The sequence below is a fragment of the Dryobates pubescens genome, chromosome 23 (assembly GCF_014839835.1).
Source record: "Dryobates pubescens isolate bDryPub1 chromosome 23, bDryPub1.pri, whole genome shotgun sequence".
In the NCBI taxonomy this organism is placed as follows: Eukaryota; Metazoa; Chordata; class Aves; order Piciformes; family Picidae; genus Dryobates; species Dryobates pubescens.
This window is the reverse complement of record NC_071634.1, coordinates 5,297,342-5,322,596: the sequence shown is the minus strand read 5'-3', so window position 1 is coordinate 5,322,596 and position 25,255 is coordinate 5,297,342. Positions and strand designations below refer to the sequence as shown.

Here is a 25,255-nt window from a genome sequence, read left to right as displayed (position 1 = left end):
CGCAGCGGAACTGCCCCGCCCCGGAGCACGACGGGAAAGGGAGCGAGGCTTGGCGGGAAACGCAGCCGCAGGGGCCCGGGAGGCAGCCGCAGGGGCCCGGGAGGCAGCCGCGGGGCAAGAAGGCGCCGGGATCGTGCAGCCCAGCCTCCACCCAGCACCAAGCCGTGCCCCTAAGCTCCAGGTGGTGCGGGGACACCGGCCCCCGGCACCCCCACGGCACACGGGGTCACCCCCGCACAGGGAGCAGTCCCCCCCGGCCAGGGATCCCCCCGTGGGGTTCCCTTGGGACGGGGAACACCCCCACGGGAAACTCGTGGGACGAGAGGTGCCTTGCGGGACAAGGAACGCACCCGCGGGAGCCCCACGGCCAGGACACGGGATCCCGCGCAGCACAGGGAACTCTCCCCGCCCCGCGGACACCCGCGTGGCACCGGACACTCGTGGGACAGGGAGTTCCCCCTGCATAGACGCAGCCCTGCGGCACACGGCACCTCCCCGGGACACGGCAACCCACGGGACACGGGACCCCGGGACACATAACCTCGCCCATAGAAGACACAGCCCCACCACGGGACACGGCCCTCTCCCTGGGCACGGGAACTCCCCGCGGGGCACGGGAACTCCCCGCGGGACACAGAGACCCCACGTACAGGACACGGACACCCGTTTGACACGCACAGAAACCCCCCGCCTCGGGAGAGACACCCCCGCCAGGGGACGGCAGCTGCTCGGGACGCGTACCCTCCCCACGGGAGACACGTTCGTGGGGCGCGGCGCCGCACGGAGCCAGCCACGTGGGACAAAGACATCCCTCCGGGGCACGGCAGCTCCTCGAGACAGAGACCCACGAACGGGGCACGGACACCTGTAGGACAAGACCCCCGGCCCCAGCACACACCCAGGCGGGACCCTCCCCCACTAGCCCACCACCCCCCGCCCCGCGACAGCTGCCATCACTCAGCGCAGGGTCCCCCGCAGCCCTTTTATTGCTCGGGGGCCCCGTTCGGCCGCTCCCGGGGGTATGTGCCAGTGTCGGTCCCGGGTGGGGTCAGTCTGTCCCGGGGATGGTCTGTCGGTCCCGGGTGGGGGCTGTCAGTCTGTCCCTGGGGGTCTCCGCCGGTGCCGCTCACCGCAGCGCAGCCCCCTGCCGGGAGCGGGTCGGGGATCGGTAGCTGTCCTTCCCCGGTGCCCCCCCCCGCCCCCAGCCCGATGCCTGTTCTCCCCCAGCCCGATGCCTGTTCTCCCCCAGCCCGGTCCCCGCTCACCATCAGCGGCTCCTCCCGCCGCGGGGCCGGCGGCTGCTGCGGGGGGCACGGTGGAGAGGGACGGCAACGGCAGAGTGGGGCCGGGACCTGCGGGAGAGCGACCAGCGTGGGAGTGGGACACGACACAAAGCCCCCGGGCTGGAGGTGGTTCATCCGGGGCGGGGGGAGGGTGGCGATGTCCATGAGGATAGTGTGGGGAGTATAAATAAGGGGGGTATAAATCCGAGGGTAATCTGGGGAGGGTGGCAGGGGGGCATAATCTGGGGAGGGGGAGTGAGGAGTAAATCCGAGGGCACAGAAACAATCCGAGGGGGGATGTGATGATTTGGGGAGGTGTTACCCGGGCTGGGGGGATGATTGCGGGGGGGGGGGGCAATCCGCAGGGTTGTCTGACACGCGGTAGGAGGGGGAGATAAGTGGGTGAGGAGGAGGTAAGCAGGTGAGGGGGAGAACTCCAAAGGGGGGAACTCGTGGGGGGGGAGATAATCACAGAGGGGGATGACCCTGGGGGGTCTATGTCACACTGGGGGGGGGGGGGGTGTCACCCTGGGGAGGGTCCTACCTGCAGGGCCGGGGGGGCCCCGAGGTCCCGCTTGCCCCCCGGATACCAGCCGTGGGACCAGTGCTGGCCCGGGCAGGGGGTGACCAGCAGCAGCAGTGCCAGCAGCAGCAGCAGGGACCTGCGGGGTGCCATGGCCTTGGGGAGGGGGCTGTGGGGGGCAGAGTGGTTCCTTTCTCACCAGCACCCGCCTCAGTGCGGGGGCTGGGAGGTGTGGGGGTGGAGGTGCTAGAGGGATGAGCACCCACGGGTGCTTCTTGGGCTGGTTTGGGTCCAGCCAAGACGGATAGTCCAGAGTCCCACCCAGGGTGGGTTTGGAGATGTAGATGCTGGAGGCTATGAGCACCCATGGGTGCTGCTTGGGGTGGGTTAGGGATGGAGAGATGGAGGAGATGACCACCCCAGAGTGCTCTTTGGGTAGAGTATGGGGGTGCTGGAGGGGATGAGCCCCCTCTCACGGGTGCTCTTTGTGATGGGTTAGAGATGGAGGTGCTGGAGGGGATGAGCACCCATGGGTGCTGCTGGAGGTGCTGGAGGGGATGAGCACCCATGGGTGCTGCTGGAGTTTGGCTCCGGCATGGGGCTGCCATTGGGGTCTGATTTGGGGCGAGCAGAGTCACTCACCCTGGGGTCCCTGTGTGCCATCAGCTCCCTCCCACCCACCCAGCCAGCACCCCGCTGCCGGGGCAGCCTCACCTGGCCGGATGGGTGCCGGGGGTGGCCGCGTCCGGCTGCAGCAGTCCGTGGCCAGCCTGGGCTGGGCTCTGCTCTTTGTAGGCTGGGCGACGGTGACGTCGCTCCTGCCGCCGCTCCCGGGGGGATCACGACCTCCTGGACAATGCTGCAGCTGCCAGCTGCTGGAAAAGGGCTGGATCCAGCCCAGATGGTCCCCAGCCCCACGGACAAAACATCCAGGATGCTCCATGCCCCCAGGAGATGCCCCTGGTGAAGGTGAGGCAGAAGACCCTCTCTGCCTCAGTTTCCCCTCTCATCCCCAGTTTCCCCCTATTTCAGGTTGATCACCCCCAAACTGGGCTGGATCCTGGCCATAGCCACATGGTCCAAAGCCCCTGGCTCAGGGATGTGGAGCCTGGAAGGGGATTTAGGCAGGATCTGGCCTGGGATTATCTTCAGCAGCTGCCTGTGTCTGCTGTTTGCTGTTGGACATGGCAGGATGGGACCATGGCAGATGCCCTGGCAAGAGGTGGGCAGCTCCCCAGACCCCCAGAATTCTTCTGCTCTGTAACAATCTGGGAAAGGAAGGAAATGAGGGGAAAAAGGACACCTCACCCCCCCAGAAAATACAGGAGTTAGGGAAGTGATGATGTGGAGCTCCTGAAGGGCTGCCAGGGAATGAAGAGGCCAGCAGCAAGGTCATTTCTGGGGGACATTTTGGGTTGCTGGGGCAGGGGGGGAAGTCCCTTTGCCTGTGTGCCCCTACCAAGTCATTTCCTCTGGGAAATCCCACCTGGATGGAAAAGCTGTGCTGGAAAATTGAGATGCCCGAGTGGCTTCTTCCCTGCTTTCCCAGCTTTCCAGCCCATGTCCTCTGGGTCTTGCTGGGCAGGAATGTCACCATCCCCGATCCCTGCCACCACCCTCTGCTCCCTCTCACCACCCTGCGTGCCCAGCTCAACCCTTGGGGTGAAACCTCCGCTCTGAACCCAGTTCTCCCAGTGCCTGAGGTAGGGGATGGAGCTGCCCCAGCTAAGCAGGGCAGGGTGCCCTGATTGCAGGAGGAACCAGGAGGGGGTTTCATCAACCACCTCTTCATAACAACAAAACTGCTCCAACCAACCAAATTTGCCATGTAGAAATGCTGCACCTCTGGGCCCTCAGGACTCTTCTTGACCCTTTGGACTTTCCTTGACCCTTTGCACTCTTCTCATGGCCTGGTCCATCACCAGTGTTAGGATTTCCTCATGTGTGACTTCTGGCAGGGGAATGATAAACTCCAGCAGTTACTTTTTGCCTCCTTCCCTGATAACCCACACCTCAACCACAGAGCCTCCCCTGACATCCCCCCACTTGCTGCTATGGTGATTATGGTTTCCAAACTGGCAGCATGAGGTGGCCTGTGCCTGAAGGAGGAAACTTTTGGCTTTGGATACAAAAATCAGGGTATTTCACAGAGTCATAGCATGGGTAGGGGTTGGAAGGAACCTCTGGAGATCATCGAGTCCAACCCCCCAGCCCAGGCAGGGTCACCTAGAGGTCACATAGGAACATGTCCGGGTGGGTTTGGAATGTCTCCAGGGATGGAGACTCTACCACATCCCTGGGCAGCCTGTTGCACTGCTCTGCCACTCTGAAAGTAAGTTCCTCCTCATGTTTAGATGGAAAGTCTTGTGTTCAAGTCTGTGCCTGTTACTCCTTGTGCTGTCACTAGGCACTACTGAAGAGAGCCTGGTCCCATCCTGACACCCACCCTTCAAGCACTGAGCAGCATTGATGAGATCCCTGCTCTGTCTTCTCTTTTCCAGACTACCCCCCCCAATTCTCTCAGTCTTTCCTCATCACAGAGATGTTCCATTCCCCTCAGCAGCTTTGTAGCCTTTTGCTGTACCCTCTCCAGCAAGTCCCTGTCCTTGAACTGGGGAGCCCAGCAGTGGACACAATACTCTAGATGTGGCTTCCCCAGGGCAGAGTAGAGGGGGAAGCAAAGCTCCCTCAACCTGCTTGCCACACTCTTGATGCACCCCAGGATGCCATTGGCCTTATCCACCCAGACACAGAAGCTGCTGGTTTGTGGTTGGGTTTTTTCCCTTCCTTTTTGTTTTTTAAGGAGCTGACCAGCAAGAAAACCATGAAATCCCATCTTGAATACTGTGTCCAGTCCTGCTGTCCCCATCTTAAGAAGGGCACAGAGCTGTTGGAGTGAGTCTAGAGGAGCTCACAAGAATCAGCTAAATGCTGGAGCAGCTCTGCTGTGAGGACAGGCTGAGGGAGCTGGGGGTGTTCAGTCTGGAGAAGAGAAGACTCCAGGGGGACTTCAGAGCTGCCTTCCAATAGCTGAAGGGATCCTACAGGAAGGCTGCAGAGAGACTTTTCATAAGGGTGTCTAGAGACAGGACAATGGGGAATGGTTTTCAGTTGAGGGAGAGTAGAGTTAGACTGGATCTTGGGAAGAAGTTCTTCAGTACAAGGGTGGTGAGACTCTGGAATAGATTGCCCAGGTTGTGGATGCCTCCTCCCTAGGGGTGTTCAAGGTCAGGCTGGATGAGGCCTTGAGCAACAAAGTCTAGATGAGAGGTGTCCCTGCCCATGGCAGAGGGGTTGTAGTAGATAATCTGGATGTTAGGAAGAAGCTCTTCATAGAAAGAGAGATTGGCCATAGGAATGTGCTGCCCAGGGAGGTGGTGGAGTCACCATCCCTGGAGGTGTTTAGGAAGAGACTGGATGGGGTGCTTGGTGCCATGGTTTAGTTGATTAGATGGTGTTGGGTGATAGGTTGGACTTGATGATCTTAAAAGGTCTTTTCCAACCTGGTTTATTCTATTCCTATTCTATTCTATTCTATTCTAGCCTATCCAATTCTGTTTTGTTGTAGTCTATTCTATCCTATTCTATTTCATTTCTATTCTATTCTACTCTATCCTATTCCATTCTATCCTATCCAATTCTGTTCTGTCCTATCCTATCCTATCCTATCCTATCCTATCCTATCCTATCCTATCCTATCCTATCCTATCCTATCCTATCCTATCCTATCCTCAGAGACAGGATATCCTATCCTATCCTATCCTATCCTATCCTATCCTATCCTATCCTATCCTATCCTATCCTCAGAGACAGGATATCCTATCCTATCCTATCCTATCCTATCCTATCCTATCCTATCCTATCCTATCCTATCCTGTCTCTGAGGTCCTTTCCAACCTGAGCCATTCTAGGACTCTATGAACCCATCTCCCTGCAGGTCCTGCTGGGGCTGTAGGCTGTGCAGGCTGTTTTTCTGTGGGGTCTGTAGGTCAGTTGTTCTGTTGCAGCTGTTTGAGATGAGAGCCAAGATATTTTGTTTTCTTCTTGTTATTTTTTTTTTAGAAAGCCTTTACTCCCTCAAGAGAGAAAATAAAACAACCCCAAACCAACAACAACAAAAAAAAAGCCCACCCCAACTCAAACCCTCAGCTTTACAAACCAACCTCAGCTCTCCAGAAGAGAGGTGGGGTGACAACATTCATCCACACAGCGATGCTATTTAGTTCCCCAATAAAACATTGGAAAAATAAACTACTAAAATAAAATAAACCAAACCCACCCCCTCCCCACCCCCCCCCCCCAAAAAAAGAGGAGCCAACAGGATGTGCACTAACACTTTGCTACATATAAAATCTCCAGCTGCTATGAAGCTTTATGGTACCAACCTCTGACCCAGGTAAGATATATACACAGCTTGGTTTTTGTTGGTTGGTTGTTTCTTTTTGGGGGGGTAGGGGAGGGGGGAAGGAGGGCAGGGGTTATATTAACAAACAGAATATTACAAAATATTAAAGAAGGCAACTCTTCTGTCATTTTGTTGTTTCTTTTTTTCTCAGGGTGTGGGTTTTGTTGGGGTTTTGCTTCTCCTTCTCCTCCTTCGTCTTCACTTGAAGTTGGCGTAGTCTGAGAAGGCGTCGATGTATTCCTGCACCACCTTGTAGCAGAATTCGTACTGTTCCTGGGGGGTGGAGGGAGAGGGGCAGAGTTACACCATGGGAATTGACAGTCACAGCATGGGGGGGCTTGGAAGGGACCTCTGGAGATCATCCAGTCCAAGCCCCCTGCTAAAGCAGCACCTCTGGAGATCATCCAGTCCAACCCCTCTGCTAAAGCAGCACCTCTGGAGATCATCCAGTCCAACCCCCCTGCTAAAGCAGCACCTCTGGAGATCATCCAGTCCAACCCCCCTGCTAAAGCAGCACCTCTGGAGATAGGATAGGATAGGATAGGATAGGATAGGATAGGATAGGATTAGAAAGGGCTAGACTAGACTAGACTAGAATAGACCAGGTTGAAAAAGACCTTCGAGATCAAGTCCAATCTATCATCCAACACTATCTAATCAACTAAACCACGACACCAAGTGCCTCATCCAGTCTCTTTCTAAACACCTCCAGTGATGGTGACTCCAGTCCAACCCCCCTGCTAAAGCAGCACCTCTGGAGATCATCCAGTCCAACCCCCCTGCTAAAGCAGCACCTCTGGAGATCATCCAGTCCAACCCCCCTGCTAAAGCAGCACCTCTGGAGATCATCCAGTCCAAGCCCCCTGCTAAAGCAGCACCTCTGGAGATCATCCAGTCCAACCCCTCTGCTAAAGCAGCACCTCTGGAGATCATCCAGTCCAACCCCCCTGCTAAAGCAGCACCTCTGGAGATCATCCAGTCCAACCCCCCTGCTAAAGCAGCACCTCTGGAGATCATCCAGTCCAACCCCTCTGCTAAAGCAGCACCTCTGGAGATCATCCAGTCCAACCCCTCTGCTAAAGCAGCACCTCTGGAGATCATCCAGTCCAACCCCCCTGCTAAAGCAGCACCTCTGGAGATCATCCAGTCCAACCCCTCTGCTAAAGCAGCACCTCTGGAGATCATCCAGTCCAACCCCTCTGCTAAAGCAGCACCTCTGGAGATCATCCAGTCCAACCCCTCTGCTAAAGCAGCACCTCTGGAGAAGGATAGGATAGGATAGGATTAGAAAGGGCTAGACTAGACTAGAATAGACCAGGTTGGAAAAGACCTTCGAGATCAAGTCCAACCTATCATCCAACACTATCTAATCAACTAAACCACGGCACCAAGTGCCTCATCCAGTCTCTTTCTAAACACCTCCAGTGATGGTGACTCCAGTCCAACCCCCCTGCTAAAGCAGCACCTCTGGAGATCATCCAGTCCAACCCCCCTGCTAAAGCAGCACCTCTGGAGATCATCCAGTCCAACCCCCCTGCTAAAGTGGGGCTCATGAGCAACTTGTCCACTAGTACTCCCAGGTCCTTCTCTGTGGAGCTGCTTTCCTCCAGGTCACCCCTCCCCTGTCCTGGAGCAGGAGGCTATTCCTCCCCAAGTGCAAGACCCTATGCTTGCACTTGTTGAACTTCATGAGGTTCCCCTCTCCACCCATCTCTTCAGCCCTTCCAGGTCTGTCTGACTGGCAGCACAGCTTGCTGGGGTGTCAGCCACTCCTCCCAGTTTGGTATCATCAACAAACTGGCTGAGGGTCTACTCTGTCCCTTCATCCAGGCCACTGATGAATGTGATGAACAGGGCTGGACCCAGCATTCACACCTCAGCATAACTTGATGCTTTGTGGCAGGCTGGGACCAAGCGTGGTCAGATGTCCTCAGCCCAAGACCCAGGGCAGGAACTGGCATTCTTTGTGCCTCTCAAATGTGAGCTGCCCACCCTCCTTGCTGGGGTGCCATCTGCTGAAGAGATTCTGCTTTCCCCTTCCTCTCTGAGGTCCTATTTTGACCCCAAAAGAATCCCTGAGCATCCTTGCAGCCTCCTCTTGCAAGACCTCCTGTGGCACTGCCTGCTCCTCCCCTGCACGCCCAAGCCCATGCCACAGCCACTCCAGGACACATTTCCAGGCTCCTGGAGCCCATAATACAAGGGCTGTGGGATGTCTCCAAGGAGGCTCCTACAGCTTGTGTCAGTGCTCAAAAGAGGCTTGATGCCTCCAGCCAGCCAAGCCCTGCTCTTCCAGATGTCCAACAAGAAGAAGGGGAGATACCTCCTGACTCCCCTCCACCCCTTACTCTTTCATGGAGAGAGAAATCCTTCAGCTGAGGGAGTCTTCACCCAACACTGAGTTCCCAGCCTGTTCCTGCTGAGCTTTGGGGTGGCAGGAGGAGCGTGGGGGGCACTTACCAGTGTCTGCACCATATGTGGCCTCTGTAGTCTCAGACTCTTCACTGTCTGAAAGACGTCGAGAATGCCTTCTGCCTTCACCCTCTCCAGGACAGTGCTGAGTGCACAGAAGGTGCCTGTTCTTCCTGCTCCAGCACTGCAAAGAGAATCAAGAAGGTAAAGGAAACCATCCACACTGGTTTTGCTCAGGGGTCAGTTCGTAGGGGAACCATCAGAGAACTGGGGGAGCCAACAGTCTTGCCCTATCCTCTCCCAGTTTAGCTAGGACATGCTCTACACGAGCTCAGTCAAGCAGCAAAACCCCATACCACATCTGCCTGGGCTGCTCCAACACAGCCCAAGTCTTCTGAAGGACCTTTGATCATCTCCCAAGCTCTTCATAGAGCAGGCCCTCTTGGAGGGGTGGCCAACCTCTTGCTCCACCCAGGCCTTACCTGCAGTGCACAGTGATTGGGTGGTTGCCAGACTGCTGCTGCTGCTTCTGCACAGCTGCAATGATGTTGATCATTCCCTTCCCATCCCCAGGGATCCCAACTTCTGGCCAGCCATGGAAATGAAACTGCCGGATCTGCCGGCTCTTGTTTTCCTGGTGGAAGAGCACAGCTCCAGGTCAGGCAGTTGGTAGGAGACTCATGCTGAGAAACCCAGCAGCTCAGGGCTTTGGGAAGACCATCCACTCAGGAAGGATGTCCATTTGTGGAGGGGAGGCATTCCCAGAGCATGGAGCAGGGCAGGACGTGTGGAACGGGGAGCAGGAGGGAGGCTGGGTGGTGGGCACAGGGCCAAGGTGGAAGGGTGAGGGCTGCTGAGTGGTGGGCTCAGGGACAAGGCAGAAGGAGGATGAATGCTGCTGGGTGGCACCAGGGCAGAGGGACTAGATGAGATGCTATCAGCAGGAGAAGAACTCTCAGCGGTGGGAGGGAAGCACAGGGACCAAGGTGGGATTGGATGCTAGATGGGATGACAGAGAGATGATACATGGGACTGAAGATGCCAGAGGGGAGGTACAGCACTTGCAAGAAGACTCACAAAGCACCATAAGCATCAGCAAGAGCTGATGGCACCCAAACTGGAGAGCAGCCAGAGGTCCCTGCAGGGGGAAGGCCACACTCTTACCCTGGTGTTGGTTACCAGCAGGTCCCGCACCGTGTAGCTCTCACACTCCTCCTCTTTTTTCAGCTCCACAGTGATGTCTCCATAGGACACAGAGCCATCAGATGGCCAGTACTGGGCACACTTCTCCTGGGAAAGCAGGAGGAGGCAGGGTGAAGGCCCTGTGGTTTTCTCATGGGCTTGAATAGAAGTTATCTTCTTCTCCTTCAGGGGGCATCCTGCTCACTGCAGGGATGTTGGACTAGATGACCTTTAAAGGTCCCTTCCAAACCAGCCCTGATTCAATGATTCTCCTGAGGCTGGTCGCTGCCCAAGACCAGGTGGGACCCCACAGGCTTGCTTCAGAGAGGAGCTGCCTGCTGCACCCAAAGGTGCTTTGAGAACTGAAGGTTCAGAGTTGCTTTATTGAACATCTCCCCACTCTGAGTCTACAAACAATTGGACTCTTTGCACTGGAAGTGGAGGGTGAAATGTTTTTCCTGCCAGAGAAGGGGAGAAGTAGCCCAACACTTGTAGCATGGGCAGTGCTGGGGCCAATGGGGCACTGATGTGTTTTGCTGGTGCTTAATTGCAGCTATCCCCAGGTGCTCACCTGGCCTCTCTCCTCCAGCTCCGTGAGCATCACTATGGAGCAGGATTTCCACTCCCAGATCATCCTCCAGAAGTCCTCTATCGTGTGCTGCAGTGGTCCTTGGCTGGCAATGTAGGAGTCCTTCTGGCGATAGCCCTGAGATGGGAACACAGGCACAGGGGTGAGCGGGCACTGCCTGGGTGTGGGAGCAGAGGGAGGAAGGCCCTTGGACATGGTGGGGTTACCAAGCTGTTTAAATCACCTCAAGGGAGGGGATTCTGCCCCTTTGTTCTGCTGACACCCCACCTGCAGTGCTGGGGCCAGCTCAGCGGAGCAGAGACAGGGACTTGTTGGAGTGGGGCCAGAGGAGGCCATGGCAGTGCTGGGAGGGCTGGAAGCCCTCTGCTGTGAGGCCAGGCTGAGAGAGCTGGGGTTGTTCAGCCTGGAGAGGAGAAGGCTCCATGGAGAACTTCTGGTGGCCTTTCAGTGCTTAAAAGGGCCTGCAGGAAGGGTGGGGATGGACTTTCTATCAGGACCTTTTGTGACAGGACAAGGGGTGATGATTTGAAACTAGAAGAGAGGGAGATTCAGATTGGAGAGAAGGAAGAATTCTTTTACCCTGATGGTGGTGAAACCCTGGTCTAGGTTTCCCAGAGAGGTGGGAGATGCCCCATCCCTGGAACCATTCCAGGTCAGGTTGTACGGGGCTCTGAGCATCCTGCTCTAGTTGCAGATGTCCCAGCTGACTGCAGGGGGGTTGGACTAGATGACCTTTGCAGATCCCCTCCAACCCAAACCATTCTGTGATCTATGATACACAAACCCCAGTCCTCAGCCTGGCTGACTCCAGCTCTCCCACAGCCACAACATGCTGCTGTTTCCAAAGCGCTTCCAACATTCCCCCTGAGCCCTCTCTGCAGACTGTGACTAAAGACACTTCGGCATCTGGAGCTTGTTGCTGAAGCAAAGTTCATCAGCAGAGGCAGGAAATGAGATCCTCCCCAGAAGTGGCTGAGGTGCCATTTCAGCTCTCTGACCCCCACCCTGCCGCCAGCCGCGCCGTGCCGGACGCTCCCGCAGCCAGCGCGACCCTTGGGACACCCAGCGGAGGAGATTTCAGGGAGCAATTAAGGTGGGATGTTGTAGCTGGGTTTGCTGGTTCAACACAGGGCTGAAAGTGTTCATTTGGGAAGGAGAAAAAGTAAATAAAAAGCCCCTGCTATTAGGAGATGAAAACAGCAATGGGGCTGGAAAAGAGCAGGGCTGTGTCACGCAGCCAGCGCTGGCACCACGGCACCGAGATCAATACTCCGAGGAGAGGTCCTCCCAAGTCAACAGCATTACTCACAACAAAAGGATGTGCAATCACTTTGCCTCCTCCCTGCAGTGAGGAAAGCATTTAACCTCTCTGCCTCGCCTCCTCCTCTCCCCCAGACAGGTGTAATGGGATTGACCTGGCTTTCCTCAGGGGCTCTGGGACCCGTGTACTGCTCCCTTACCCAGTCTGCTGGATGTTTCCTGACCAAACGAGCAGTGCCACGGAGCAGTCACTTCCCTGGCTACCTGCACCTGCTTCTCCAGAGCCATCAGCAGAACCCAGAGCTGCAGAAGTGAGACCAGGATGTGGAGACTCTGCTTGAGCTCCAGCTCTCCTCTCCCACCATCCTTGTCACAAGGACACTATATGTACAGAGGGGTTTCTTGGTGGAAGGAACCACTGCCATAGAATCACAGAGCCATAGAAGGTTAGGGGTTGGAAGGGACCTCCAGAGATCATCCAGTCCAACCCCCCTGCCAGAGCAGAGTCACCTAGGGCAGGTCACACAGGAATGCATCCAGACAGGTCTTGAAAATCTCCAAAGAAGACTCCACAACCTCTCTGGGCAGCCTGCTCCAGGGCTCTGGCACCCTTACACCAAAGAAGTTTCTCCTTCTGGCCTCCAGTTTGTGCCCACTGCCCCTTGTCCTGTCACTGGACACCCCTGAAAAGAGCCTGGCCCCTTCTTCTTGACACCCGCCCTTCACCTATCTCAAGCTGCTCTTCTCCAGTCCCTGCAGCATCCTGGTAGACTCTGCTGGTATCTCTCCATCAGATCCCTGTCCCTCTTAAGCTGGAGAGCCCAGAACTGGACACAGCATTGCAGGTGTGGTCTCACCAGGGCAGAGTAGATGGTGGGGGAGAACCTCCCTTGACCTGCTGACCATGCACACTCTCCTAAATGCACCCCAGGAGACCCTCTGGTGACATGAAGTGAAGTCAGCTGGAAAGAGCCTGACAAAGCCCAGAGAAAGAGTGTTTTGGGACAATCCCTTTCCATAGGAAGCAGCATGAGGTAAAGAGTTTCCATGGGAAGAAGCTGGAAAGCAGCTGAAAGAAGACTCACGTCAATGAAGGAAGCGTTGACGTAGTCTGTGTTCTCTTCACCTCTCTTCACTGGAATGATTACTCGGTTGAACTCATCTGAAACAGAAGGGGAATGGCCTGAGTTTTGGGGAACAACTTTAAAGTATGACTCCTTGATGACACATGGCCTGGGAATCACCAAAGCCTAGGTGAGAGGACAAAGATGTGGGAAGGAGAGTCCTGCCCCTAGTGGGACAAGGAGACTTAGTTCTGCCTTCTGCCATGCCCTGGCTCAGGGAGGGAGAAGGGGTGATGACTCCAGGAGCAGGACCTGCCCAACACAAGGACTCCCTTCTCCCTTGAGGCATAAAGTCTCAGGAGCACAAAGCTACTGAGAAAAAAGTCAAGGCAGGGACAGGACAGAATGAAAGCAAGAAAGCCCAAGAGCAGAGTTGTACTTGGCCATAAAACTCACCCCCCTTGACTCTGCCCCAGCCCTTCATGCTATCCCTGCTGGAGCAGAGGGCTGGGCCAGATCACCTCCTGAAGTCCCTTCCCACCTCAGCTACTCTGTGCTCCACTACTGCAGGCACACATGTCTCAACAGTTCCTGAGCATTTACCAGAGTGGTCAAGGTTAGAAGGCATCTCCAGAGGACACCTGGTCCAATGCCTGCTCAGGCAGAACCACCCAGAGCTGTGGGGACTGTGTCCAGATGGCTTTTGGATATCTCCAGAGAAGGAGACTCCTAACCTCCCTGGGCAATCTGTGCCAGTGCTTAGTCATCCTCACAGTCAAAAAGTGTCTCCTGCTGTTCAGAGGGACCCTCCTGTGTCTCAGTCTGTGCCCATGGTCCTGTCACTGGGCATCACTGGAAGGAGTCTGGCTCTGCTCATTTTGCACCCCCCTCTTTAGGGATTTATAGACATAGATAAGACCCCCCAGAGCCTTCTCTTTCTCAGGCCTAGCAGTCCCAGCTCCACCAGCCTCTCCTCAGAGCAGAGATCCTCTGGTCCCATCACTGGGCTCTCTGTCCATGTCTTCCTTGTACTGGGGAGCCCAGCACTGGACACAGTGCTCCAGCTGTGGCCTCAGCAGTGCTGAGCAGAGGGGAAGGAGAACCTCCCCTGGCCTGCTGGCAGTGCTTTGTCTGTCACAGCCCAGGACACCACTGGCCTTTAGAACAGAACAGAACAGAACAGAACAGAACAGAACAGAACAGAACAGAACAGAACAGAACAGCATAGAGCAGGTCATTGCATCCAACCCATCATTCATTGCAGCCTTCTTTGCTGCAAGGGCACCTTGCTGGACCATGCTCAGCTTGGTGTCACCAGCACCCCCAGGTCCTTCTCCTGTTTTCCTGCTGGACAGACCCCAGAACTTACTGGTGCCTGGAACTGTTCCTCCCTAGAGGCAGGACTTTGCACTTCTCCTTGTTGAACACCATGAGATTGTTGTTTCTCCAGCCTGACTCCTGTCTCCCCACACCCAGCAGGCAGACAGACAAGACTCACATGGAATTATCTGAAGCACCCTGTTCTTCTTCATGTTCGCTGGCAAGTTGCCCGTCCTCATCTTGTCATTCTGAATTTTGATTGAAGTGAGCTTCTGCAGAGGAAGGAGAGAAAGCAGAGGCAGGTTTCAGAGCCACCCAGGGGCAGGGAAGCAGCTGGTGGTCCCAGCAGACCAGCACCATCCTAGTGCATCCACCAGGACGAGAACCACGCTCACCTTGAACTCCTCTTCCAGCCCGTTACTGCTGGTCCCTGGCACTTTGTTGTAGATCTTCTGAAGGTGGATCTCTAATGAGGTCACCTCCAGCTCTGTGTCACCGTAGAGATAGTGCTCCAGAAGTGCTTGGTATATAAACACATACTGCATCTGCAGGGGTTGCAGGGGAGAAGCCATAAGCCTCCAGTCCATGCTCAGCAAGGGCAACCCAGTGTCAGTGCACAGACTGGCTGCAAACCCACTGCCCACCCTCCTCACTGGGCAGGTGGCACCTCTCTGAGACCCCAGAAAGGTGGACAACAACCTTCCTGCTGCTCTGCAGGGACTGGAACATTATGTACTACATTACTCAATGCTGATATAACACTGAAGCTTCTCCAAGCCTGGAGGGGGCTGAGGGGAGACCTTCTGGCTTTCTGCAACTCCCTGAAAGGAAGCTGGAGCCAGCTGGGGTTGGTCTCTTCTCCCCAGGAACAAGCAACAGGACAAGAGGAACAGGCCTCAAGCTGCACCAGGGGAGGTTTAGGTTGGACATAAGGAACAACTGCTCCCCCAGGAGGGTTGTCAAGGCCTGGCCCAGGCTGCCCGGGGCAGTGGCAGAGTCCCTGGGGATTCCCGGAGGGGTTTCAGAGCCTTGCGGACGTGGTGCCGAGGGCCACGGCTCAGCGGTGACCTGGCAGTGCTGCGCTGACAGCTGGCACCTGACGACCTCGAAGCTCTCTTCCAAGCGCACCACATCCCCCAAGGAGAGCAGAAGCAGCAGGCCCCGGCCGCGGGCTCCTTCCGGAAGGAGGGCCGCGGGGCGGGGGCGAGCGGAGGCGGCAGGGGGGCGCCGGGGGCGGGCGCCGGGGGCACACTCACGTCGGTCTGTACCATCTGGCAGCGCTGGGCGCGGATGCGGCTGACGAAGCCGTAGACGTCCACCTTGCGCTCGGCCTGCATCATGTCCAGCATGGCGTCGATGACGATGAAGGTGCCGGTGCGGCCCACGCCGGCGCTGCGGAGCAGAGCGGAGGCGCGGGGCTCAGGGCCGCCCTGCCGCCGCGGCCGGGGCCAGCCAGACGCCGCCCGCCGCTGAGCAAAGAGCAAGAGCTGCTCTGGAGAGGGGAGAGGGCCCCAGCCCGGCGCGCGGCGCAGCCTGCGACGCGCACGGCGGCCCCAGCGGCTGCTGGAGTGCAGGAGGGTGCTGAGCAGGCTGAGCTAAAGTGAAAGCTGAGCCAGCTACAGCTTCCATGGGCTGCCTGTTCCTGCCTGTGCCTGCTGCTCCTTCAGCCACCCCCCGTCATGTGGAGGTGAGCCCATGGGGAAGCCCTGATCTGTGCTGGTATAGAATCATAGAACGGGTTGGAAGGGACCTCTGAAGGTCATCCAGTCCAACCCCCCCGCAGTCAGCAGGGACATCCTCAACTACATCAGGCTGCCCAGAGCCCTGCCGAGCCCCACTCTGAATATCTACAGGGATGGGGTAACCCAACCATTAAGGAGAAAAAGAAAGATCAGGCCAGCAGAGGCTATGGATAGACAAAGCTCAGCTGCCTCGCAGGGAGAAAGCTGGAAAAGTGGTTTGGGGAGGTTGACAATGTGACCACTGCTGCCTTTAACTGTGGAACCTTCCCTTACTGAAGCATGGAAACCTCTGTGGCTCTGCTCTGCCTGAAGCAGCTCCATGGGAGGTCAAACACTCAGAGGCACAGTATCAGCTGAGCAGGGTCATCTGGGCAGTAGGGTTCTTAAGGACTGGAACAGGCTGCCCAGGGAGGTGGTTGAATCCCCATCTCTGGAGGGGTTTCAAAGAGGCAGAGATGTGGTGCTGAGGGACATGGTTTAGCACCAGCCTTGGCAGAATTAGAGAATGGTTGGACTTGGATGATCTTAAAGGCCTTTTCCAACCAAAGCAGTTCCTTGATTCTGTGATTCTGAGTACTGCCTTGTCACAACAAGGGATGTTGCCCTCCTGTGCAGAGGCCAAGGGAGATGCCACCAATGCCCAGCAATGGTGCCTAGCTTGGCTCACTCAGCATCCAGCTCTCCCAAGTGACCACTCAACACAAGCTCTAACACCACCATCTTCTGATTCCAAGAAGCTCATTCAATTCAGATCCATTTCTTCCTAATGTTCCCATGTGGAACATTCCTGTTTAACGTGGGAAAGTTAAATAAAAGAGGCCTAACCAAATACAATCCCTGTGGTATTACACTGCAGATGCTTCCCAAGAAGCTCCTCACTACAAGAAGGATGTTGAGGTGCTGGAGCACGTCCAAAGAAGAGCAGCTAAGCTGGTTCAGGGCCCTGAACACAAGCCCTGTGAGGAAGGGCTGAGGGAACTGGGCTTGTTTAGTCCTCTACAACTCCCTCAAAGGATGTTGGAGCCAGGGGGGTGTTGGTCTCTTCTCCAAGCAACAGGACAAAAGGAAACAGCCCCAAGTTGCACCAGGGAAGGTTTAGGCTGGACATGAGGAACAATTTCTTCCCTAAAAGGGTTGTCAAGCCCTGGAAGAGGCTACCCAGGGCAGTCCCCATCCCTGGAGGCACATGGATGTGGTGCTCAGGGACATGGTTTAGTGGCAGAGGCTTAGCAGTGGTGGGATTGTGAGCTCTAGGTAAGCAGCTGGACTTGATGATCTCAAAGGTCTCTCCCAACCTCAATGGTTCTATGACCCTGGAGAGGCTGAGGTCAGCGTGGCCAGGACATACCTGCAGTGCACCACTATTGCTCCTGCATACTGGGGATTACATGTCTTCACCTTCTTCAAGAACTTCAGCATCCCAATGGGGGTGAAGGGGACCCCAAAGTCAGGCCAGCTGGTGAAGTGGAACTGCGTCACCAGGCGCTGAGGCTTCTTGTTCGTGACGTCGCCCACCTGAAGGGGAAACAGGATTCAGGTTAATGGGAACCCCTCATCTCCTTTCCTTCCCCCAAAACAAGGGCAGAGAGAGAGCTGCAGCCCCAAGGCTGAGCTGGACAGCTTCAGAATCACTAGAGTCCACAGGCAAAAGGCTTGTCAGTCTCTACCAGCAGTACAGTTTAATTGTCCAGCATCACATCCTGCATCCCAGGGGTGAGAGATGCCAGCCTGGCCTTGGCTGCAGCTCCAGCTTGGCAGAAGCTGCTGTACTCCACTCCAAGCCAGCTCAAACAGAAGCTGCTGCTCCCTCCTTCTCCAAGCTGTTCAGCCTGGAGAAGAGAAGGCTTCAGGGAGACCTTGTGGTGTTTCAGTACTTGAAGGGAAAGATGGGGAGGCACTTTTCACCAGGGACTGTAGTGATGGTTCTAAACTAAAAGACTATTGAGAAAGAAGGAATTTTTGCCACTGAGGGTAGAGAGAGCCTGGCCCATGCTGCCCAGAGAGGTGGTAGATGCCCCATCCCTGGAACCATCCCTGGAACCATCCCAGGTCAGGTTGTCTGGAGCTGTGAACAACCTGCTCTAGTTGCAGATGTCCTTGCTGACTGCAGGGGGGTTGGACTGGATGATCTTTAAAGGTCCCTTCCAAATCAAACCATTCTATGATTCTCTGATCCCTGTCCATAGCATCCTTGTATTAAAAGCAGGAGACTAAATCACCCACATCCAGGCTGTTGGAGTGAAGGGTGAATCTCAGGAGAACCACACTCAGGGTCCCAACAGGTTTTCAGTCATCAGCTCTTGTCTGCTTTCAAGAGCAGCAGGAAAGCAAACAGAGTGACTAAAGCACTCAGAGCCAGCAGAAAACAGCTATGAGAATGTAAACCCAACACATGGCACTGGGCTCTGTCTCAGCCCATGGGATAAATAGGATTATTTGCAGGCATTAAGGATCCAGGGTAACAGCAGGAAGTGACACTGCTAACACCAACTGCTGGACTATGACAGAACTCAATTTCAGCCTTGGCATCCATCAGCTTCCCTGCTCTGAGCACAACCATGCTGGCATGCTGGTACCCACTGGGAACAGGCTCAGGTGAGCAAGTTCTTTATATCTCCAGTTTAAAATGAATGCTGAAATACTTTCATCCCAACCCTCCTCCCACAGCACCTGAAAGGATTAGAGGAGCTCACAGAATCACTATGGTTGGAAAAGACCAACAAGATATCAAGTCTAACCATTATTTAGCTCTATTACTGCACCATATCCTTGGCTTTCATATACATCCAGGGGTGGGGATGCAACCACGTCCCTGGGCAGCCTGTTCCAGTCTTTGAGAACCCTCTCAGCACAGAATTTTTTCCTAATGTCCAACCTCAGCCTCCCCTGCAGCAATTTGAGGCCATTTCCTCTTGTTCTATCATGTTCCTTAGCAGAGGAGACTGATCCCCACCTGGCTCCAACCTCTTTTCAGGGAGTTGTAGAGCAATGAGATCTCTCCTCAGCCTCCTTTTCTCCAGACTAAACACCCCCAGTTCTCTCAGCTGTTCCTCATCAGGCCTGTTCTCCAGACCCTTCACCAGCTTTGCTGCCCTTCTCTGGACCTGCTGCAATGCCCTTCTTGGAGTGAGGGGCCCAAACTGAACCCACTACTGAAAGTGTGGCCTCACCAGTTTTGAGTAATGGGGGACAAACATCTCTCTCTAGTCCTGCTGGCCACACTGTTACTGATCCAGGCCAGGATGCTGTTGGCCTTCTTGGCCACCTGGGCACAATGCTGGCTCATGTTCAGTTGCTGTTGACTAACACTCCCAGGCCCTTTTCCACCAGGCAGTTTCCAGCCACTCTGCCCCAAGCCTGGAGCGAACACTGGGGGTTGTTGTGAGCCAAGTGCAGGACCTAGCACTTGGCCTTGTTGAAGGCCATGTGATAGGTCTCAGCACATTGATCCAGCTTGTCCAGATCCCTCTGAAGAGCCTTCCTACCCTCCAGCAGATCAACACTCCCACCTAACTTGGTGCTCTTTGCAAACTTACTGAGGGTACTATCAACCTCCTTGACAAGATCATCGATAAAGGGATTAAACAGGAGTGGCCCCAGCACTGAGCACCCGTTGGGTGCCCAGCACAGAGGGGAGGGGAGAGGAGGGGAGGGGAGACAGAAGCCCTGGCACCTGCTGGATGCAGAACTTGCGCACAGTGTAATCCACCAGGACAGTCACGTCCTCCACGGACACTCGGATGTTGCCGTAGGTCCAGCAGCCCTGGTCTGGCCAGTACTGAGCACACTTGCACTGTGGGGACAGAGAGAAGACAGGGGCAGCTGAGCTCTGGGCCCTCTCCCGCCTGGGACCGGCTCCAGGACATGCCCATGGGCATGAGATGTGCCAGACTCAAGTGGAGCTGGGTTAGACACCAGCCTAAGAAGCCTTCTGGCACCTACCTCTTTCCTCTCTTTCAGGTTGGTCACCATGACAATTGTTGCTGTGTTTTGCTCCCAGATCATCCTCCAGAAATCGTTCACGGTTTCTTCCTTTGGTCCTAAGGGGAAGGTGAAGCAGACAAGGTGGTCTTTGGGACCCTCAAGGGCTGAGACTGAAACGCAGAGCCTGAGGAGTCACACCCCACGGATGATGCAGCACGGTGTTGGCCAATAGGTGTCAGCACAGGAGGTGTTTTGGTACCCAGCAGGTCCAGCTAACCCGAGGGACAGCCCTGCCACACACCAGCTGGGCTTTATGGTGAGAAATTCCAGTCATGACAGATGGAGCATGGAAATGACTTCCCGAGGTCCTGTGCTCTTTGACTGGGAAGACAATTTTGGGAACACACTTTGGACCAACCAAACCAGGGGGGCTCTGCAAGGGGTTGCGCTGTGGTTAGGCTGGCACAGCTTCACAAAGAAGGACCCCAACTCAACCACCACCAGGGACAGCTACAGGAGTAGAAGATAGATTGACAGAGTTGGGGCTGTTCAGTCTGGAGAAGGCTCTGAGGAGACCTTATTGTGGCCTTCCAGTATCTGAAGGGGGCTACAGGAAAGCTGGGGAGGGACTTTTTAGGATGTCAGGGAGTGATAGGACTGGGGGGCATGGAGCAAAACTAGAAGTGGGAAGATTCAGATTGGATGTTAGGAAGAAGTTGTTCCCCATGAGGGTGGTGAGAGCCTGGCACAGGTTGCCCAGGGAGGTGGTGGAAGCCTCATGCCTGGAGGTGTTTGCAGCCAGGCTGGATGTGGCTGTGAGCAACCTGCTGTAGTGTGAGGTGTCCCAGCCCATGGAGAGGGTGCTGGAACTGGATGATCCTTGAGGTCCCTTCCAACCCTAACACAATTCTGTAATTCTGTGATCCTAATAACAGAGTGCTCACCTTGTGCAGCAATGAACTTGTTCTTCTCTTGGTACCCCTGCAGAGCAAAGGGAGACAGAGGTGAGTATGTTCAGTGCACAAGAACCATGAAATGCATCCACACCACAGCCAGCCACTGCCTGCTCTGTGCCTCAGGGCACCCTGTGCAGAGAAGGGGCTGCAGCCCCTGAGGGGAGACACAGCACTGACAGTGGGGCAGAAATGATGGCAAATCCCTGTGCCAAGGGTCCCTGCCCCACAGCAACACTCTCCATGCCCATGTGAGGTGGCAATGACCCCGCTTGTTGGCACAGCACACTCATGAAGTGGTACCTGCCAGCCCTTCTGCTGGGATCAGAGCCTGCATCCAGAGCACCAGGTGAAAATGAGGACTCATCTCTGGGAGATCTCATGGGGATTGATTGTGTGAATTTCCTAAAGGACAGTTACTGGTCAAGAGAGTAAAAAGCTCTTTTGGGTCTTCCTTCTTTTTATGTGCCTCCATCTCTCTCCAAGTCTACTTCTTCCTATCACCCTTCCAATTTCTCTGAGCTATATGGTGATAATCACATGGGACCCATCTCCTGTAAGAAGCAGAGCAGGGCAATGGTGCAGCAGGGTGACACAGGAAGGATGAGGACCTGCTGGAGTGGGTCCACAGGAGCACCATGAAGATGATCAAAGGGCATGAACACCTCTACAAACACAGACTAAGAGAGTTTGAGTTGTTCAGCCTGGAGAAGAGAAGGCTTTGGTAAGACCTTAGAGCAGCATTTCAATATCTGAAGGGGACCTACAGGAAGGCTGGGGAGAGACTGTTTAGAAGAGCAGTTGGTGATAGGATGAAGGGCAGTTGTTTGAAACTGGACCAAGGGAGATTTAGGTTGGACATTAGGAAGAAGTTGTTTACAATGAGGGTAGTGAAACACTGGAACATGCTGTCCAGAGATGTGGTTGAGGCCCCAGCCCTGGAGATATTCAAAGTCAAACATGACAGGGCCCTGAGGAACCCAATCTCGTTGCAGATGTCCCTGCTGACTGCAAGGATGTTGGACAAGATGACCTTTGAGGGTCCCTTCCAACCCAGTGCATTCTCTGATTCTGTTCTAGCTGGGTTCCTTGATTTCTTTTCATCCCCTTCCCAGGTCCAGCCCTGCAAGCTGGGCTGATGACAAAGCAGCCACATCACTCACCAGCTGTTAATCAGAAACCCCCAGTTCCTGAAGGAACAGTTCCCAAAGCCCTTCCAAACCAGCTGGCTCAGCTTTGCAGCACCCCAAGGAGAGTAAGTATGGAAAGAGAGGTGGGAAGCCGTGTGACAATGACAACACAACCAAGCAGGGGCCTGGATACAGCCAGAAATTGAGCCCCAGCTCACAGCTTCTTATTCCATCCAGTTTTGTCTGGGCTCATGACACAGAGTGGAGCACAATGAGCTCTGCCACAGCCACGCAGAGGTTAGGAGATGAAACAACAGTGTAACTTATTGTTCTGGAGGAGCTGGGGAGATGTTAACACAGGAGGTGGTTTCTTAACCATCCTCTCCCAGGCACAAGTCACACCCCATAAAATCCCCCTGCTCCTGGTGGGAGCAGGCACCGCTGGCTGGGTGGAGATGTGCCCTTCAGATCACAAAACTCACATTAATGAAGGAGGCATTGATGTAGTCAGAGTCAGGAACCCCCTCAACAGGAGTCAGGTGAACCCTGGAATGATCATCTGGAGGAGAATTAAAGCTCTGCATTAAAACCAACTCTGTCCACCCAGCTGACACCAGAGCCTGGTGCTGGAGTGCAGCCTGGGCTTGCTGGTTCCCCCCTGGCCCCAAAAGCCTTTATAACCCCAAATTCTTCTCCTTTCAGCACAGAGAGGTGCTAGGCCCTGCTCAAGGAAGTTTCTCACAGATGTAAAGAGGTGCCCAAGCCAGCCCACCACCCCATGGCACCCAACAGCAGCTGGCTGTGCTGGCATTTGCCACCCCTATCATTTCCCAAGTTCTCCTGACTACTGAGAGCTCCAGGAAGCTTCCCCTTGTAGGTATCTACAGCTAAAGCAGTTGCAGCCACCCATCCAGGAGGTGAAACAACCTCAGACATGTCCTCACCCACCCCAAAAGCAGTAATGGGGAGCCCTGGCAGGGCCACCAGCTGTTTCCCATTTCCACCCCCAATCAGGTCTGATACCTACAGGGTAAAATGTTCACATATCTGTTCTTCTCCTTGTTCTCCTCCTTGGAAGCAGCTTCACATGTGGCCTGTATGGGGCACGCTGGGAGAGCCTGCAAGGGCAGGAAAGGGGAGTTTCCATGATGTTGCTGAATACTGGGACAGGTTGCCCAGGGATGCAGACCTGATGTGGCCCTGGGCAGCCTGATCTAGTTGGAGCTGGCCCTGGTCACTACAGAGGTGTTTGACAAAATGACCTTTGAGGGTCCCCTCCAATGCAATACAACCTGTGAACATTCTTACTCATGGCAGGGTAGTGACCACAACACAACTGGTGTGTTGGTGCATGCCACATCTGAGCATCCTGGCCCTTCAGACATGTCCCTAATGCCTCCACTCCTCACCTCCACCCCAGCACCAGCTCCTTGTTCCCAAGGCAACCAGTTAAACATCCTGAGCTGGAGCAGGGAGAGCAAATCCCTTCTGAAACATAGCATCTGGAGTCTCAGGACCCATGGACACGAGGTGGCAGCAAAGTCTCCAACACCAAACCCACTAGCCTGGCAGTCCTGGAGCTCCTTTCTGTCTGGGGATGCTGCTGCTGAGGTTTCCTCCATTAACAGTGATGCTAATGGTGACCCTGCTCAAGGCCCAGTCACCCCAGTAGATACAGAGATGGGAATGGGCACCCACATGGGGGCTGATTCTTCATCCAGCAGGGCTGGGGACCTTTGGGATAGGGGGTGCTGGAGTCATAGGAGACGCTGTCCCAGTCCCAGGAGCTGGGTTTCATGCTGGAGCAGAGGAGGGGCTTCCCCAGCACCTCTCTGGGTGAGGAAGAGGACGAGAACACACTGGAGGAGTTCACCACCCCTTCCTCCAGCTGATGGGACAACTGTGCTTTGGCTGCAGAACTCTTCAGGACAATGGAGTATTTATAACTGCCAACCCCCCACCCTGGGCACTCATGGCACCTATTGAGTTTCACCACAGGGTGGCCAGGAAGGAAGTCAAGTTGTGCAACAGCTGGAGAAGGTTCAGTGGCACTTTTGCACCTTCTCACCACCCTCATGTTGCTGCACCATGTCTTGGACATAAGGCTTTATGTGTTTGCAGATGCCACCTTGCAGACAACCAGGTCAACAGAGGGGTTTCTTGCATTGATGAGGTTGGTGCAGAGTCCAGGCAGCTCAGCAGCTGCTGGGTTACACACTGGGATACTTCAGCCAGTTATTTAACTTGCTCTCCTCCCTCCTTTCTGTGCTGCCTCCTCTTGTCATGCCAAGGTGAAACAGGTTCATTGTGACAGGAAGTTGCAGAGATCAGCAACATCAAGAAGAGGTTGTGGCCATCTCAGAAGAGATGCTCCAGCATCATGGGAGAAGCACAGCACCTTAAGGGTTACTGCTGAAGGCCAACTGTCAGCCTTATAACTTGGCACCACTCTGTTTCAGAGTTAACAACTCACTGACACAGATGGGGTCACTTCTGCTGCTGTGTCAGAGCTCCAGTCTTGGCACTTTGTGGATTCAAGCTAGGAGGACTGGGAGGAGGGAGACAACACTTGGGAGGAGACCAGCAGGCAAGGAAGACCCCAAGACATCCAGAACTTTTCCTGAGCCCAGAAAAACATAACCCCATGGTGAAGCTTGCCAGAAACCCTCTGCTTTCTGCAGTGAATGTGAGGGGTGGTGGCTTGCCCCCCATCACAGCAGACTTAGGGCCAGAATCAGCCTCCCCAGCTCACAGCCTGAGGCACAGGAAGACCTTCAGTCCCCGAGGGAAGCTCCCAGATAAGCTCTTCAGAAGCACAACACCCAGCACCATATTTATGGACTCGACTACCCTGGGCCGATCTGCTCTGCGCTGCCTCTGCGGCTCCTCTCTGGGGTGCCAGCCGCTTTGTCCCTGCTCTGCCAAGCCGGGCCAGGTTTTCCCCTGCTGTGCACCCTAAGGCTGCCACCAAGGGCAGCCCGTGGGAGGTGAAGGCACTCACGTTGAACTCCTCCCGGAAGAGCTTGTTGTCGTCGGCCATGCGGCGGTTGATCTCCTCCTCCAGCTTGTCCACGGGCAGGGGAGGGTATTTGCGGTTGGTGCTGGGGGAGCGGGCCAGCAGCGGCATGCTCTGAGGCTCTGCAACGACACCTGGGCATCAGAGCTGCCCACCCAGCAGCTCCCCCTGCCCAGCACTCAGCTGTGCCCAGGGGTGTGGGAACACCAGAGACGAGCGGTGTGAGCAATCTGGCAGTGCAGGCCTGGAGCCTGACATGGTGGTAGGGCCATGCCCAGCACAAGGGCAGAGCCAGCTACCAGTATGCCAAAACAGTGCTGTGCCTGCAGCACTGTAACTGAAACAAGATGCTGGTAGCTAGAAACATAGTGAGTTATCTTGGGGACAACAGGACATGCATCTGCATCAACAAACCTCGTGTGTCATCCATAGTTGCACCAATAATCTACACT

General features: G+C 55.3%; 1 protein-coding gene across 3 annotated transcripts in view; it reads right to left on the bottom strand.

Annotated features, from left to right (window-relative positions):
* Positions 1-6,381: 6,381 nt before the first annotated feature.
* PTPRA (protein tyrosine phosphatase receptor type A) overlaps positions 6,382-25,255 on the bottom strand; it is a 153,402-nt gene continuing 134,528 nt past the window's right edge. For all 3 annotated transcript variants that reach the window (XM_054172148.1, XM_054172149.1, XM_054172150.1), the window contains 16 exons: positions 24,789-24,925; positions 22,815-22,905; positions 22,270-22,346; positions 20,649-20,685; positions 19,723-19,820; positions 19,454-19,573; positions 17,129-17,295; positions 15,295-15,430; positions 14,434-14,583; positions 14,217-14,310; positions 12,740-12,816; positions 10,377-10,511; positions 9,788-9,913; positions 9,106-9,257; positions 8,672-8,807; positions 6,382-6,484 (listed from right to left, as the gene is read on the bottom strand). In XM_054172148.1, the coding sequence (XP_054028123.1) occupies positions 6,410-6,484; positions 8,672-8,807; positions 9,106-9,257; positions 9,788-9,913; positions 10,377-10,511; positions 12,740-12,816; positions 14,217-14,310; positions 14,434-14,583; positions 15,295-15,430; positions 17,129-17,295; positions 19,454-19,573; positions 19,723-19,820; positions 20,649-20,685; positions 22,270-22,346; positions 22,815-22,905; positions 24,789-24,925 (1,808 nt within the window). In that variant the 3' untranslated portion in view covers positions 6,382-6,409. The remainder of the gene's footprint in view (positions 6,485-8,671; positions 8,808-9,105; positions 9,258-9,787; positions 9,914-10,376; positions 10,512-12,739; positions 12,817-14,216; positions 14,311-14,433; positions 14,584-15,294; positions 15,431-17,128; positions 17,296-19,453; positions 19,574-19,722; positions 19,821-20,648; positions 20,686-22,269; positions 22,347-22,814; positions 22,906-24,788; positions 24,926-25,255) is intronic.